The sequence below is a fragment of the Lepidochelys olivacea genome (assembly GCF_965140295.1).
Source record: "Lepidochelys olivacea isolate rLepOli2 genome assembly, chromosome: 2".
Taxonomy (NCBI): domain Eukaryota; kingdom Metazoa; phylum Chordata; order Testudines; family Cheloniidae; genus Lepidochelys; species Lepidochelys olivacea.
In genome coordinates, this window is record NC_140412.1 from 2,223,323 (window position 1) to 2,240,169 (window position 16,847).

General features: G+C 65.2%; 1 protein-coding gene across 2 annotated transcripts in view; it reads right to left on the reverse strand.

Annotated features, from left to right (window-relative positions):
* Positions 1 to 4,930: 4,930 nt before the first annotated feature.
* The window catches only part of BOP1 (BOP1 ribosomal biogenesis factor), a gene marked incomplete at its 5' end in the record, with an annotated part of 102,594 nt that continues 90,677 nt past the window's right edge, over positions 4,931 to 16,847 (reverse strand). For both annotated transcript variants that reach the window (XM_084619901.1, XM_084619902.1), the window contains 13 exons: positions 4,931 to 5,313; positions 5,585 to 5,692; positions 6,479 to 6,563; positions 7,024 to 7,312; positions 8,342 to 8,522; positions 9,472 to 9,604; positions 10,771 to 10,840; positions 12,433 to 12,513; positions 12,890 to 13,051; positions 13,887 to 14,099; positions 14,201 to 14,302; positions 14,710 to 14,827; positions 15,696 to 15,850. In XM_084619901.1, coding sequence (XP_084476027.1) covers positions 5,160 to 5,313; positions 5,585 to 5,692; positions 6,479 to 6,563; positions 7,024 to 7,312; positions 8,342 to 8,522; positions 9,472 to 9,604; positions 10,771 to 10,840; positions 12,433 to 12,513; positions 12,890 to 13,051; positions 13,887 to 14,099; positions 14,201 to 14,302; positions 14,710 to 14,827; positions 15,696 to 15,850 — 1,851 coding nt within the window. In that variant the 3' untranslated portion in view covers positions 4,931 to 5,159. The remainder of the gene's footprint in view (positions 5,314 to 5,584; positions 5,693 to 6,478; positions 6,564 to 7,023; positions 7,313 to 8,341; positions 8,523 to 9,471; positions 9,605 to 10,770; positions 10,841 to 12,432; positions 12,514 to 12,889; positions 13,052 to 13,886; positions 14,100 to 14,200; positions 14,303 to 14,709; positions 14,828 to 15,695; positions 15,851 to 16,847) is intronic.

Sequence of the window (16,847 nt, forward strand, 5' to 3'; positions counted from 1 at the left end):
CGGGCAAACTTTGGCCTGAGGGCCACACTGGGTTTCAGAAATTGTATGGAGGGCCGGGTAGGGGAGGCTGTGCGTCCCCAGATAGCTGGGCGTAGCCCCACCCCTGGCAGGGTTCCTTCCCCACTCTGAACTCTAGGGTGCAGATGTGGGGACCTGCATGAAAGACCCCCCGCCAAGCTGATTCTTACCAAACTTTGCCTTGTCCTTGAACCCTATGCTGCCACCACCAAGCGTGTTAAACAAAGAACAGGGAAAGAGCCCACTTGGAGACGTCTTCCCCCAAAATATCCCCCCAAGCCCTACATCCCCTTTCCTGGGGAAGGCTTGATGATAATCCTCACCAACTGGTACAGGTGAACACAGACCCAAACCCTTGGATCTTAAGAACAATGAAAAATCAATCAGGTTCTTAAAAGGAGAATTTTAATGAAAGAAAAGGTAAAAGAATCACCTCTGTAAAATCAGGATGGAAAATACTTTAATCCAATTCAAAACACAGAGGATCCCCCTCTGGGCAAAACAAAGTTACAGAAAAGGGGAATAAACCACCTTAATGCAGGGAAAATTCCCATAAAACAAAAGATAAACTAACCCGCCTTGCCTGACTTACCTCTACTGGTTTCAATATTGGAGACTTGGATTAGGATGGGTTGGGGAAGATGGATGCCTGTCTGGCCTCTCTTGGTCCCAAGAGAGAACAACCATTTGAACAAACAGCACAAACAAAAGCCTTCCCCCCCCCCCAGATTTGAAATGTTTCAGAGTAACAGCCGTGTTAGTCTGTATTCGCAAAAAGAACAGGAGGACTTGAGGCACCTTAGAGACTAACCCATTTATTTGAGCATGAGCTTTCGTGAGCCACAGCTCACTTCATCGGATGCATTCAGTGGAAAATACAGTGGGGAGATTTATATACACACAGACCATGAAACAATGGGTGTTACCGTACACACTGTAACCAGCGTGATGGGGTAAGGTGAGCTATTCCCAGCAGGAGAGCAGGGGTGGGGGTGGGGGGAAACCAGTCGGAGAACACGTCAATCTCTCTGGTCACGCGATTACAGACCTAAAAGTGGCAATTCTTCAACAAAAGAACTTGAAAAACAGACTCCAACAGGAGACTGCTGAATTGGAATTAATTTGCAAACTGGATACAATTAACTTAGGCTTGAATAGAGACTGGGAGTGGATGGGCCATTACACAAAGTAAAACTATTTCCCCATGTTTATTCCCCCCCACCCCGTTCCTCAGACGTTCTTGTCAACTGCTGGAAATGGCCCACCTTGATCATCACTACAGAAGGTGAACAGAAAGGTGGTTACCCGTCCCTTTATATTTATGACACCCTCCCTCCCGCTTCTCACCCCGACAGCCCCCCTGGGACTCCTTCCCCCATCCAACCTCCTCCGTTCCCTGACAGCCCCCTGGGTACCCCTGCCCCATCCACCCCCACTGCTCTTGGTCCACTGACTGCCCCCAGACCCCTAACTGCGCCCCACCATTCCATCCAACCCCCGTTCCCTGCCCTGACCCCTATCCACACCCCTGAACTCCCCTGCCCTCTATCCAACCCGACCTGTTACCGCGCTGCCTGGAGCACCAGGACAGGCAGCCGCGCAGCACAGAGCCCTGGGCCAGGCTGGGGTCTGCCGCCCAGAGCATTGTGCCAACAGCGAGGTGAGGCTGCGGGGACAGCGGGGGACTAGTCTCCCGGGCCAGGAGCCGGGCAGGACGGTCCCATGGGCTGGATGTGGCCTGCCGTTTGCCCATCTCTGACCTAGGCTGTCTCTTGACACAGAAGAGGGACGTCTGATGAAATGGAGGATTTGAAACCACGCTGAGGAAATACTTGTTCATGCCATGGGTAATTCGACTGTGGACCTCATGGCCACCGGACATTGCTGAGGCCAAGATCCTTACGATCATGACTCACCTGAGGCCACAGAGCTGGGACCCTTCCAGCTTCTCTCTCATACAGGAAAAAGGCTGTTGCCGGTGTTGGTCCCTGCAGGTGGGCTGTGGCCTGGCATGGTGCCCTGTGCCCACCATGCTGGGTGAGGGGCTGGGCATGGCGACCTCTCCCCAGCAAGCTGTGGCCAGGCAGTGGCAGACAGGGCCTGGCTGCTGGTCTGGTGCTAGGCCAAGCTGGCCCATGCATGGCCGGTGGAGCTGAGCTGGGCCCCTGGCCGGGTAGCGGAGGGGCTGCTGTTATGGCCTGGCTATAAACTGCGTGCTGTGAGACCCAATCTCTGGGTGAGTCTCACTGCCCCCCCACCCGCACCCCTTATGGGAAACGGGCCTCAGCCCCCATCACCACTCTGCTGGCATTTCCCAGGCTGGGTCTGGCCTGAAGAAGGGCTGGATGATTTCTGGGGCAGGGCCTACAGCTCTGCCCAGTTGTGCTGGGCCCCCTGAATGACAGAATTAACCATCCTGCATTGCCAGTAGGCTTCAGAGTGAACAGCCCAATGCAGTGAATGGCAGCAGCTCCGGAGCCAGACGTTGGAGCAGCCAGAGCCGGCTTTCCTGGCAGGGTGTGAGGCAAGGCTGGCGTGTGAGCTGGGCAGAGCCCTGCTGTGGAGAGGAGCCGGCGCGAGCAGGCTGGCTGGGGCCTTTGCACACTTGCCCGTGTTCCTGCCACTGCCTGACCTGCTTTTTCCATCCCAGCAGCTGCCACTACCTGTTCCGCCTCCTCCCCGTCAGCCGCTCGGCAGCCAAACCGGATTCCTCAGATGGCTTCACGTGGGCCCTAGCCTGGGGGCTGGCCCTTTCCCTGGCCAGCCGGGAAGACTCCGTCTTTTTCCACTTGTTAAAGTTCTTGCCCGAGGGTCGGGCGCTTTATTGCTTTCGTCTGGCTCTGGGGGTTGGGCGGCATTTCCTGATGCTCCCCCAGGCAGGCCCAGGGGGCCCTGCTCCTGCTCCTAGCAGTGCCCAGCATTGAGGCCAAGCCCTGGCCCTGCGGCTATGGGTGCATTGGAGCTGGCTTCAGAGGCCGGCCTGCAGCAAGGCCCACAGCCTGGAGGGGTGTGTGTGTGGGGGGGTGGTGGTGGTAAAGCAGTCCTGCCTCCCGAGCTGCAGTGTGCAGGGGGCGTGAGTACGGCTGCCTGCCCTGTGCCGACCTCGCAGGGCTCAGGCTCGGCTGGTCAGTGTCTCCAGCTCAGGCTGTTCCTGCAGCCGTGGGGACAAGGCTGCTGCGGGGGGCTAGTGCCCACTGGCACCAGGTACGGGTACCTGCCAGCATAGGAGTGCGGGAGAGAGAGCTGAGGGCCTCGGTCCAGGCAGGTGCTTTCGAGGGAGGCAAGGTCCTGGGGTGCATGGAAGGGGAGGCAGGGCCCTGGCCAGGATGGGTGCCAGAGGATAGCTGAGGCTGGAAAAACACGGAGGGGGGTGGGGGGGGGGCAGAGGGAAGTACCTGGACTGGGTTTGTGCTGGGGCCCCCCCCCCCATCTCCTGGCCAGAGGGGCAGAAACCTGGGGCCTCTCAGCCATTGAACATTTCCCTCTGCTCTGGAGCTGGAGCCCGTAGGAAGGGACTGGCCCAGGCAGGGGCAAGTAAGGCAATGCCCCCCCCCCCCACCAAGCTGCAGCCCAGCACTGGTGGGGAAGGGTGGCCTGAGGCCCAGTTTGTGCAGCAGGCTCAGGTATCAATTCCCCCCCGGCTCGGGCCTCTGACCACTGTGAAAAGCTGCCCTGCTGGCCCCCTGGTTCCACCCGGCCAGGGGGGCTGGGTTTGCCCGGCTGCCTCGTGACTACCGCCGGGGGGTTTCGGTACCTTGGGCTGGGAGCAAGAAGTGGTTCCTGGGGCCACCCTGGGCCCTGCCAGACCCACCTCACCAGGTGGCCTGGGCTGGCAGCTAAGCCGGGTGTGGGGGGGGGCAGCACAAGCCCCCGCCTGGCCCCTTGTCATTTCAATAACTGCAAAGGGCGGGGGGGCTCTGAGCTCACTGCCCCGGCCCAAGGCCCTGCCCGTGCAGCAAGGGATGGTGAGGGAACAAGCCTGACCTGGGCAGGATGCTGCCTCCCCCAGCCTGGCTCCAGCAGGGGGGCTCCCCAGAGCCCGAGTGGGGCACTGCACTGCCCGGGGGCTGGGCCGACCCAGGCTCCTGGGTGCTCACCGGCTCTCCCCCGGCCAGCTGAACCGCGAAGCGAGGCTCAGGGCACGGCCCACAGAGCACAGTGAAGGCACCGGTGCCTCTGGCCCAGCGCTGCTTGGGCTACGGCCGCTGAGTGCGGGCCGGGGGCTCAGGGCAGGGATCCTGCTCCAGCCTTCAGCTGAGTTACTGGGGGGCAGCTGCTCTGCCCTATGGTACAAGCGTGTGTGTGCAGGGAGCCAGGGCTGGGGGATCAGGGCCCTGGCAGAGCAGGGTGGGGGAGGATGGGAATGTGGGACCTGCAGGGGAGTGGAGCCCAGGGCTGGGGAGCAGGGGGGCTGGCCTTGGCCCAGCAGGGTAGGGGAGGGGGCACTGGCAGAGTGGGGGGGATGTAGGACAGGAGCAGGGCTGCTGGGGAGCCCAGGGCTGCAGAGAAATCCACTGGGCCGCAGGCAGCTTTGCCACCCAGGTCACAGCTCTGGGGCTTTTAAACCCTCCTGCCGCCGGGCTGTCAGCACCGAGCCCTGCCCCCCAGGCAGCGAGGGTGGCTTGCAGAAAGCTCCCGGCGGGGTTACTGCTAGGGCCAGGGCAGCCGGCCTGGCGGTTAGCTGCCCTTGGCAGTGGATCTGCGGAGCTGTGTCGGGGAGCTGATGTGACCTCAGCCCAGCTCCCTGTCTGCCGGCGCTGGGGTGAGGGCTGGCAGCACTAAGGGGCCCTGCTGGAGGACCCCCCAGGGCAGGAGGGAGGTTCTGCAAGGACCACCTGTGTCTGGAGCTGGCCCCCAGGGGAGGTGGGCCCTTGCCCAGGCCCCAGCCCACACAGAACAGTACCGCAGCCTGTTTGTGTCCAGAGGAGTTTAATGAGAGACCCCGTGCGTCCCGGTGTGGAGCCCAGGGCATGGCTCCCAAGGCAGGCAGCCTGCTCCAGCCCCGGCTTGGGCTCCGTCCCTGCCCCTCCTGGGCAGGGCAGGGCAGGGACGGGTGAAGAGAAGCCCGCGGTGCCGCTCGCAGTCCCCAGGCTGGCCTGGCGAAGCCCCGGTGCCATGCAGGGCCGGTGGCCGCGCTGGGGTTACGCAAAGAGGCGGATGGAGGCGTCGGCGCCCGAGGAGAAGAGCCAGGGCTGGGTGGGATGGAAGAGGACGTCCAGCACGCCCAGGTCCCGGGCCGGCGCGTGGCCCTTCAGCACCTTCACGGGCACGATCAGCGGGTTCTGCAGCAGGTCACTAGGACAAAGGGGACGGGGTAAGGGGGGGCTGTGACCCCGAGACGCGCTCGGGTACTTGGCTGCCCACCCCACACACCCTGCCCAGGGACGTGGGTTGCTCCAGCCCACAGAGGGCCCAGAGATGCCCAGGGTCCATGCCCATGGGTGGCAATGCTGGCTGCTTGACTGCCCTCGCCCTCTGGCACTGGGGGCTGCCCCCTGTCTCCCCCTCCCCACGTCTGGTCGCACCGTGGCGCCAAGCCCTTCCTCCCCCCCGGGCCCGCGCATACTTGTAGACCATGCCGTGGCAGACGATGACGCTCCCGTCGTCCGAGCCCGAGGCGAAGAGTGGGTAGTGCCTGTGGAAGGCCACGCTTCTCAGCGCCTTCTTGTGGTGTCTGCAAGAGACCCCCGCAAGCGCCGGTCAGTGCCAGGACCCGCGGGGTCCCCCTCAGCACCCTGCGACGGGCCCCTGCGTGGCTGGGCGGTGCCTAGGGGCCCTGCAGCAACCAGCCGCTGAGCCACCTGGGACAGAGCGACGCCAGCCTGGGCGTGAGGGGGAGATGGGGTCTGACAATCCTGCTCGTGGGTTGGGGCAGCCAGGGGGGTGAGAACTGCCTTGGGGCTCCCCAAAGGGGGCAAGGAGCAGCTGATCCAGCTGAGGGAATCCGGTGCTGGGCCAGGTGAGCAGTGAGATGGCAATTGGTGGGGGGGCACGCAGCAGGGAGAGACGCCTCGTCCCTACAGTGCTCTGGGGAGACCCCCAGAACGCCCCCATGCCAGAGGGGGTGACGGCAGAGCTGGGCCTTCCCTGGAGCCTGGGCAGGGTGCCAGCCCCCGAAGGGCAGGGAGCAGCCTGGGCGCAGGAGCCCGGGGGCAGGACCAAGAGGCTGCACTGGGCCAGGGAGTGGAGGGAGGGGTGGCGGGGCACGTGAGCTTGAGCCCAGCTGCACTGGGCTGTGGGGAAGGCGGAGAGGGGAGGTTGGGGGGAATGTGGGCGTGCGGGGCAGGCGGGAGGGGGTGGCTGTGGGTAGGTGGAGAGGGGAGGCTGGGGGGAATGCGGGGCGGGCGGGGAGGCTGGGGGGAATGCAGCTGGAGGCCGGGTGGAGAGGTGAGGCTGGGGGGAATGCGGGCGGGGGGGGCAGCCGGGCAGGTGAGCTCGGGCCCAGCCGCGGCACGCTCACCTCAGCACGCGGTAGGGCTTGGTGGACAGGTCCAGGTCGAACCAGGCCAGCTTGCTGTCGTAGCTCCCACAGATCAGGTTGTCTCCTGCCCGAGGGAAGGGGAGTGAGCTGGGCACTGCCAGCAGCCACGGCCCCTGCAGGGGTGTCGCACGCACCGGGGTCCCCGGCTGCAGAGGTCAGACCCCCCCCGACAATGTCCCCCTGCGGCAGCAACTCGCCCCCACCCAACACCGGGAACCCCCCCAACATTGCACCCCTCCCCCCACCACCAGGCCCCCCCCGCAGCAGCATCGTGCCCTTCTGACACCAGCCCACCCCCTGCGGCAATGTGCCCCCCCCACCCCGACTGTGCCCACGTGGCTGAGGGGACAGGATCCTCCTGCCACCCCCCGTCCTACAGGAGCTCCCCCACCTCCCTCCGCAGCCTGGCCGGGGCTGGGCAAAGGAGCGCGCGTCGGCCTGGTGGCTGGGCCCCATCCCCAGGACGCCCCCCGCCAAGGGACGGCGGGGCAGCGCCCAGGGCAGCTGCCGGGGGCCCCACGTACCTGCGGGGTGGACGGCCATGCTGGACACCCACTTGCAGTTGGTCAGCAGCTTCTTGGCGAGCTCCTGCTTGAGCAGGTTGTAGAGGCGGACGCAGCGCTGGGTGGCCACGAAGAAGAAGGGCCGCAGCGGGTGGAAGAGGACGCACTGCACCTGCCCCTTGCTCCGGCGGAAGGGGCTCTGGCTCCAGCGCTTGCTGGCCTGGTGGATCAGCACCTGCGTGTGGCCGTCGGCAGCCAGGACGCTGGCCAGGTAGTCGCCTCGGGGGTGCCAGGTCACCTGCTTCACGGGCTGCGGAGCGGCACGGCCAGATGTCAGCTGCGGCCTGGGGCCACGGGGAGCCGCGCAGCCGGGCTGGGAGACGGGGCCCCCACGGCAGCGGCGGGGCCAGGGCTGTTTGCATGGCTCAGTCCCTGGGGCGCTCCGGGCACGGGCGCTCGGACCCCCCGGGAACCTGGCTCAGTCCCTGGGGCACTCGGACCCCCCCGGGAACCTGGCTCAGTCCCTGGGGCGCTCGGACCCCCCCGGGAACCTGGCTCGGAGCGCTCTGGGCACGGGCGCTCGGACCCCCCGGGAACGTGGCTCAGTCCCTGGGGCGCTCGGACCCCCCGGGAACGTGGCTCAGTCCCTGGGGCGCTCGGACCCCCCGGGAACGTGGCTCAGTCCCTGGGGCGCTCGGACCCCCCGGAAATGTGGCTCAATCCCTGGGGCGCTCGGAACCCCCGGGAACCTGGCTCAGTCCCTGGGGCGCTCGGACCCCCCTGGGAATGTGGCTCAGTCCCTGGGGCGCTCGGACCCCCCTGGGAACGTGGCTCAGTCCCTGGGGCGCTCGGACCCCCCGGGAACGTGGCTCAGTCCCTGGGGCGCTCGGACCCCCCGGGAACGTGGCTCAGTCCCTGGGGCGCTCGGAGCCCCCGGAAATGTGGCTCAATCCCTGGGGCGCTCGGAACCCCCGGGAACCTGGCTCAGTCCCTGGGGCGCTCGGAACCCCCGGGAACCTGGCTCAGTCCCTGGGGCGCTCCGGGCACGGGCGCTCGGACTCCCCGGGAACCTGGCTCAGTCTCTAGGGCGCTCGGACCCCCCGGGAACCTGGCTCAGTCCCTGGGATGCTCCGGACACGGGTGCTCAGACTCCCCGGGAACCTGGCTCAGTCCCTGGGGCGCTCGGACCCCCCGGGAACGTGGCCGCTGGCAGAACCCGAGCAGGCCAGGCGAGGTGACATGGGCCCAGCATGTGGGGACAACACTCACCCTCCCACGAAGCGCTGGGAAGAGTTCCCCACCCCGCTCCAGGCCCCCCGCGCCCCAGCCCCTCCCGTACCTTCCCGTGCCGGATGATCAGACGGACACCTCTGCCGTGCTCCGCGCCGGCCGCCACGGCCCAGGTGACGGGCTGCAGCCGCTCCTCCTCCGGCGGCACGTAGCCCTCGATCAGTTGGTCCGTGGCCGCGTACAGCAGCTTGTCCCCGAGGCAGGGGTTCACCAGCAGGACAGACTGCTCCCTGCGCGGGGCACTGCGGGTCAGAGCCGGGGACAGGGCCTCGCCCTGCCTCCTTGCCCTGCGTGCTCACGACAGCCTCGGCCAAGGCCTATGGGAAGGGGAACCAGTGCTGGGCCCCAGGGGGCCTGCCAGTGTCCCACCTCTGCCCCCAAGAGCTCTGAAATCCAGCTGCACGCTGGGGGCCAGCACTGGCAGAGAGCAGGGGAAGGGGGCAAGTGATGCCTCGGGAGGGCACACAGAGAGGAGATGTGGGCTGAGGGTGGCCAGTGACCTGGAGATGAGAGGGGGCTTGGAGTGGGGGGGGGTCATCGGGCTGAGGCGGGTCACACAGAGATGAGATGGGATGTGGGGGGTCACAGGGCTGGGGAGGGGCTGGGGGGTGTCACACAGAGAGGAGATCGTGTGACCCCCCACCCCAAGATGAGATGGGCTGGGGGGGTCACAGGGCTGGGGAGGTGCTGGGGGTCGCAGCGGGGGGGGTCACATGGAGATAAGATGGGGGAGGGGGTCACAGGGCTGGGGGGTGTCAAACTGAGATGGGACGGGAGGGTCACAGGGCTGGGGGTCGCAGCGGGGGGGTCACACAGTGATGAGGTGGGATGGGGAGGTCACAGGGCTGGGGGGGGTCACACAGAGAGGAGATCGTGTGACCCCCCACCCCAAGATGAGATGGGTTGGGGGGGTCACAGGGCTGGGGAGGTGCTGGGGGTCGCAGCGGGGGGGGTCACATGGAGATAAGATGGGGGAGGGGGTCACAGGGCTGGGGGGTGTCAAACTGAGATGGGACGGGAGGGTCACAGGGCTGGGGGTCGCAGCGGGGGGGTCACACAGTGATGAGGTGGGATGGGGAGGTCACAGGGCTGGGGGGGGTCACACGGCGATGAGATGGGATGGGGAGGTCACAGGGCTGGGGGGGTCACAGAGAGAAGATGGGGCGGGGGGTCACTCACACAGCCACGGCCACCAGGCAGACGGCGGGGTTGGGGTTCCAGGCGACGCTCTTCACCACGCCCTCCACCGGGAGGGTTTTCATGCAGCGGGCGCTGCTCACCTCCCAGAACCGCACCGTGCCGTCATCGGAGCCTGCAGGACAGGCCAGCGGGTGGGTCCCCAAACAGGCAGGGGCCAGGCCCCGTCCCGCGCCCCCCGGCCAAGGCAGGCAGCGGGAGAGCGCCATGTCTGGCCCCGAGGGCACTAGCAGCAGAGCAGGGATGGGAAGGGCTCCGCGGGGCGCCAGGGAGCCCGCTTCCGCTCACAGCGGCAAGGACCTACCGGGCTGGGCTGTGGCCAGAACATGGTGAGCTCCCAACAAGGCCTTGGCCCCAGCTCTGGGCAGGGCCATTTACAGCCGCTCGAGGGGCAGCTCAGCAGCCCGGGCTCCCTGAAGGGGAAGTGGGTCGGCATGGAGCCAGGACGAGCGCCCCTGCTGAGCCGCCCCCCGGCAGCACCGGGCTCCTGGCGCCGCACTGGGGCCCTGAACTGGCCTGGCTGTGAGCCCCCTGGAGCAGCTGCTGCCTAGGCTGGTTTGCTCTGGGCCCCTGCAGAGACCCAGAGCCGGGGCTGGGTGTGAAGGGAGAGGGGCAATCCCCTCCCACGCTCGCCGCTTAACGCCTGATCTCACCCACTTTCCAAGCCCGTGGCCAGGAATCCAGCGGTTGTGAAACTCCCGACGGCGCGCAGGCCACCCCACGGGAGCCGCCAGCCCGGAACCGCTGGAGCTCGATGTGCCGTTAACCTGCCCTCTGCTCCCAATGCCCTGCGTGCCAGCCCACTCCCCACGCGGCCCAGCCACGCAGGAGACGCAGCCTCGGCCTGGGGCGCCGGAAGTGGATGGGAAATCCCATGGAATCAGGGATTGCCACGAGCGTGCGCTGGGACGGGCGATGGTCCTATCACTGGCACCTGCCTCGTGCCCAGTGGAACTCAGCGCCCCGGAAGCGAGGCACGGGGCCGGCCAGAGGCCGCACGGGCAAGGTCTGGGATCAAATCTCCCCTTGCCCTGGGAGCCAGCTCCAGGCCTCTCCTTCCTTCACATCCCCTTTCAACCAGCTGGCCCCTGCCCGCTGCAGTGCCACGGGAGAGCCCGGCGGGCCGGGAGGTGGCTGCTCCTCGGCTACACACACAGTTGTGACAGACACATGCGGAGGAGCCCAGGCTGCTGGGTGCCGCCCCTCGCCCCTCGCCACCACTGAGGGGTTTGCGAGGCTCCGGGCCGGCCGGGCGCCACCCCCTGGGCACAGAGAACTTACCTGACACCAGCCACTGCCCGCTGGGGGAGATGCTGAGGCAGCGCACAAGGCTGGTGTGCCCACGGTAGACCTGGGGGAGACAATGAGAAGGGTGAGGAGCCGCCAGTGCCACTCTCTAGCGTTCAGCTCGCCCGGGACGCCCCTGCGCACGCAGCAACGAGCCCTGGCCTGGCGGCTGGGGCTCCAGGTGCCCTTCTCCCCCGGCTAACGGGCTCGGGCAGCTCTGGAGGCACTGGGACGCTGACGCCAGGGCTAGCAGCTCCGCGCAGCCCGAGCTCAGTCTGCTCCAGCGTCCGTCCCCAGCTCAGGCCTGCCAATGGCCACAGCTGCCTCCAGCCCTGGGGCAGAGATGGGCCTGGGCCATGGGGGAGGCTGGAGAGCGACGGACAGGCCCACGTGGGGTTTGAGAGCTGTGACTGCTGCTGGCCACACGCGATGTGAAGCTGCTGTACCCCCCTCTCCCGCTGGGGCCAGCTCCATGCCAGCTCTGGGACTGGTCTGGCCACCCACGGCGTCTGGTCCTGGCAACGGCACGTCCTTTCTCTTGCTCAGAGGACGATGCCCCAGGCCACACTCAACCTCTGGACAGGGGTGGGTCCACAAGAACATCAGACTGGCCAGACGAGGCCCTACCAAGGGTCCCGCTAGCCCGGGGTCCCATCTTCTGACTGGGGCTGGTGCCAGAGCACCAGAGGGAATGAACAGACCAGGGCAATTACCAAGGGACGCCCGGTCCCAGCTTCTGGCAGTCAGAAGTTTAGGGACACCCAAAGCAGGGGGTTGTGTTCCTGCCCATCCCGGCTAATAGCCACTGATGGGTCTATCCCCCAGGAACTTTTCTTTTTGGAATCCAGTTATACTTTGGGCCTTCACAACATCCCCTGGCAGCGAGTCCCACAGGCTGACTGTGTTGTGTGAAGAAATACTTCCTCTGGTTTGTTTTAAACCTGCTGCCTATTAAATTTATTGGGTGACCCCTGGGCTCTTTTGTTACGTGAAGGGGTAAATAACACTTCCTCATTCACTTTCTCCACCCCAGTCATGATTTTATAGACCTCTAGCATATCCCCCCTTAGATGTCTCTTTTCCAAGCTGAACAAGTCCCAGTCTTATTATCCCTCCTCATACGGCAGCCGTTCCAGACCCCTCATCTCTGCTTTTCTTAATTCTAACGTATCTCTTTTAAGGTGGGGGGACCAGACCTGCACCCAGTACTCACGGTATGGGCAGACCAGAGACTGAGATGGGACATTATGATACTTGCTGTCTTACTATCTGTCCCATTCCTAATGGGACTGGTTCATGTCCCGGATGAGGAGCCTTCGTTACCCCTTATCACAGCTTCAAATGTCAGGAGTCAAGGTTATTCTCCCCTATATGCCTAGTGACGGGGTGTCTGGGTGGCCTCCTGCAGCAGGGAGTTCTGCAGCTGCCCTGGTCCCTATGTGCCCCCTTAAGCCCTGTGTTCTGGGATGGGGAAGGAGGCTCCCATCATTGCTCACTGCCCCCTTCTGAGCTTTTCTTTCCAGCCTAACTAATCCCCCTCTTCCAGACTCCTCAGCCTCCTTCACTCCCAGCCCCACCCTGGTCTCTGTTCTCCTCTGTGTGCCCCCTCCCCTCGCTCACGGCAGCCCTGAACACCACAGGGCCGCACGGCATTACCAGGGCCTGCGTGGTGGGGAATGGCTGCAGGTCCCGCGGCTTTGGCAGCTTGGGGATCAGGTCTTCCGGGTCCACGTTCACCTGCAAGAGAACCAAGCCCATGTAGCGCACAGGGGGCTCAGTCTGCCCCCCACAGGGTCGCCCCACTTGGGGGTGCCGGGCAGCAGGCTACTGGCCAGGGGACACTGCTGCATCCCACTCCGTAAAGGGGCAGCAAGCAGGAGCCATAAGGCAGAGCTCGTGAGTTGTGTGTGTGTGTGGGGCGGGGGGGTTGTTTGCCTTCAGCTGGCCCCTCGCTGCTCCAAGCCAGCCCCCGGAGTCACTGCCTCCCCAGTCCCTGGCGTGCGAGGTGGGTGTCCTGCCCTTGGCTCTGCTGCTGCGGGAGCGACCGGGCCCTGGCTCCGAGCTCTGCTGGGCCAGTGGCCCAGGCCGCCCGAGCCAGCGCCCCCCGGCTCACCCTCATCTTCCTCTGGCGCGGGCACAGGTAGAGGTCGAGGCAGCGCTCGAAGCGCTCGTGGATGAAGCGGGCGTAGGCTGGCACTGCACGCAGGCACCGGTGCTGCTGGGGCAGGACGTTCAGCTTCCGCTCCGCCGCCTCCTGCTGCTCCCAGGCCAGCTTCTGCGGGGCAAAGGGCAAAGGTCAACAGCTGGCCCCCAAACCAGGCCCCTCTCCTAGGACCTGCTTTCCGTCCCCTCCCCAGGGGGGCCTCAGGCGCCCAGAGCCCGGCTGCCTGGGGCAGAGGGAGTGTCAGAGCCTGGGAACCAAGCCCATGGCAGCGCCGAGGGGCCCGGCCCAGAGAACTGCTCCCCTGCACTGGCCACAGACTCACAGAAACATGGGGCTGGAAGGGACCTCGAGGGGCCATGGACTCCAGCCCCCTGCGCTGGGGCAGGGCCGAGGAACCCGAGTTTGTCCAGCCAAGGACGGGGACCCCACAGCCCCCCTGGGCCGGCTGTTCCAGAGCTTAACTCCCCAGCCTGTTCCTAATCTCTGACCTAACGCTCCCTTGCTGCAAGTTGAGCCCGTTACTTCCTGTCCGGCCCTCAGTGGCCCCGGAGCACAGCCGGGCTCAGGCCTGTGGTAGAGGCTGGGGATCAGGGCTGAGCAGAGCAGGACAGTGACCTCTCGTGTGTGCACCCCGGAAGGACATTAGCCCTTTTCGCAGCTGCACCCCACTGCTGGGTCATGCTCAGCATGGGAGCCGTTGTCACCCCGGCCCCTTCTCAGTGCCGCGGCCTCGCCACGGGGTCCCCACTGGGTAGCTGTACCTTTGCACTTGTCTGTATTGAATTTCACCCATGCCGAACCTGCCTGCAGCACCCTCGGGAGCTCCCCGCACACAGAGTGCAGCCTCCATAGCCCCATGAGCCCCTCAATACCCACACACAGCCCCCCCCCCTCGTGGAACACCCCCCCACATACACAGACAGAGCACCCCCTCCTCGCCCCTCACCTCCTCCTCGCTGAGCAGGTACTCGGGCGGGGGGTTGTACGACTCCTCGTGGCCCGGCAGCCGCAGCTTTGGGGCTGGCACGTGCATCTTGTGGCGCCCCAGGATGGAGTTGGGGTCCTCCTGGGCCCAGAGGTCATAGTAGGTGGGCGTGTCCTCCTTGGGCTTGCGAGGTTTGATCCAGCCCATCTTGATGGCATGGACCAGCTTGGAGACCTGCCGAGCAGGGAGAGGCCACAGACGGGTCAGCGCCAGGATTGAGGGGGGCCTGGCTGGGGGCCCAGCTCCGGGGGCAGCTGGCGCTGACAGGCTCTTACCTTCTCCTTCTCCAGGAGGGAGGGAATGAAGCTGCGCTTGTCGGCTGGGCGGTTCGTCACCGGGTGGATCATCACCTGGCTGCTGAAGAAGTCAATGGCTGGCTGGGAAGGGAGAGCAAGGGGTCACTCCGGCTGCCCCGGCCCGCTGAGCAGGGATCAGCCCGGCTCCTTCCCTCGGCCCACTGGGTCCCCGCCCAGCCTGGGAAGGCAGGAGGGCGACGGGCTGCAGGAAGTGGCGTCCCTGGGGGGAGGGGAGGGAGCCCCCCTGGAGATGGTGTCCCTGGGTGGAGGAGGGGAAGGAGAGGGAGCCCCACACAGGCCCACCCCAGAGGGGGCGGCCATGAGGGGCGGAGATGAGGCCCAGCCCAGGGAGGCTGCGAGGGAGGTGCACGGAATGACCAACCCCAGGGGGGAGGGGAGGGAGCCCCGGAGGTGGTGGCCGTGCGGGAGGGGGAGAGGAGGGAGCCCCCGAGAGGCCCAGCCCCGGAGGCGGCAGCAGGGTCCCCTACCTCATAGGGGTTGGCGTGCGCGTCTCCGAATTGCCCTTTCTGCAGACGCTGCGTCAACTCCACCTGCTCGTCCGTCAGCCTCAGGTCCGCCCCCGTCTGCTTGTCCTGCACCGTCCGCCTGCGGGAAAGCGGCACGTGAGGGGCGAGGGCCAGGCTGCCGCACGGTCTGTCCCCGTGGGGCCCGTCAGGAGGGTGCTCCGCTCCCAAAGCCCATCTCGGCGCTGTCCTGCAGGAGGCAAGCCCCCTTCCCGCGTCCTCGAACCGGCCCCGACCGGCAGTCCCCTCCTCCCAGAGCCGGCTCCTCCAGGGCAGGGGCAGGACGCGAGGCTGCAGACCTGGCCCCTTCGCCAGCCCTGCCTTGGCTGGGAGTGAGTGGGAGGTGGCTGGGCCCGGGTGGGCGATGGCGGGACTATGGCTCGGCTCCCGCCCCCCACAAGTGCACAGAGGGCTCTGCAGGGTGCAGGCAGAGGGACGGGGGGAGCTCATTCTCCAGGCTGTGCCGCTCTGTCCACCGGCCCGCAGGGGGAGAGCTGCCGGAAAGCCACGGCAGAGAGCCCAGGGTCCCAGCCCCCGGCCAGCACGGGGCGCGGGAGAGTCTGCTCTGGGTTCACTGCTGTGCAGAGAGCGGCACAGAGGGTGCCTGGGCTCTGCTCCCTCCACCACGGGGCACAGGGGCAGCAGCAGGCGAGGGAAGCAGCCCGGATCCCGTGCCTGGGGAGGAGACACACAGGAGCCAGCCGAAAGCTGAAGGGTTGCCCCGTGGGCTCCGAACACGGCAGTGCGTCGAGCTTTCCCCGGGGCAGCAGGCTTCAGACACCAGGCAGGTGGAGGTACATGCTGGGGCTGCCCAGGCTTTGGAGAGGGGGACGTGCACCCCTTTAGCCTGCCTGGGAGCGTGACCCAGGCTGGGGCGGTGGGAGCGCTCATGCCCCTGGCCTGGAACTCAGGGCGTTCCTGGGGGAAGCAGCGGGACCCCAGCCCCTCACCAGTAATCGGGGTTCTCCATCTTGTCCAGGAACTTGTCCAGCTCATCCTTGGTTCGGACCGGCTTGTAGATCCTCTTGCCGTCCAGGTCGTAGCCGATGTGCGGGTAGTCCTGGTACCACTCCATGGGGATGTTGCCCACTGTGTTTCGCACATCCTGCAGTGGGACAGACAGCGGGAGGTGAGTTCGCACGGTGCTCCTCCCTGGTGGGTCTCAGAGGGGATCAGTCTGACCTCCCGTCTAGGCCAGAGACTCGCCCCCAGACCACTCCTAGAGCAGAGCTGTTAGAAACAGCCCGTCTGACTGAAACTCTGCCAGCGATGGATAATTCACCCCCCCTTGGTAAGGCGTTCCAAGGGTTAATTACGCTATTCAAAATATAGGCCTTCCGTCTAGTGTGAACGTGTCTAGCGTCAGCTTCCAGCCACGGGATCAGGGCAGACCTCTCTTCGCTAGCGTGAAGAGCCCACGATTAAATGTGTGCTCCCCATGTAGGTACTTACAGACTGTGAGCAACTCACCCCTTAACCAGCTCCTAGTTAAGCAAAACAGACGGCGCTCCTGGAGTCTCTCGCTCGAAGGCAGGCTTTCTAACCAGTTAATCATTCCTGACTCTTCTCTGCACCCCCTCTCCCATTTATCACCCTCCTTGTACCATGGGCACCAGAACTGGACCCAGGATCCCAGCAGCGCTTGCACCAGGGCCAGATACAGAGGTACAATAACCTCTCTGCTCCTCCTCGAGATTCCCATTTATGCATTCAAGGATCCCAGTAGCCCTTTTGGCCATAGAGTTGCACTGGGAGCTGATTATCCATCCCCAAATCTTTCAGTCACTGCTTCCCAGGACAGTGCCCTCCATCCTGGAAGTACGGCCTGCTCTGTCCCCAGAGGGCTACGCTGACATTAGCCAGATGAAAACACGTTTTGTTTGCCTGCGCCCAGTTCACCAAGCGAGCCCAAGTGCTGGGTCAGCGGCCTGGCCTCTTCGTTATCTGCCACTCCCCCACGTTTCCGAGTCATCGGCAACCGGAACCAGGGATGGTTTGATGTTTTCTTCCAGGTCACGGATCGAAGTGTTAACTAGCGCAGGGCCAAACATCGATCCCTGGGGGAGCCCTCCAGAAGCTCACGCACGCGGGGAGCATTCCCT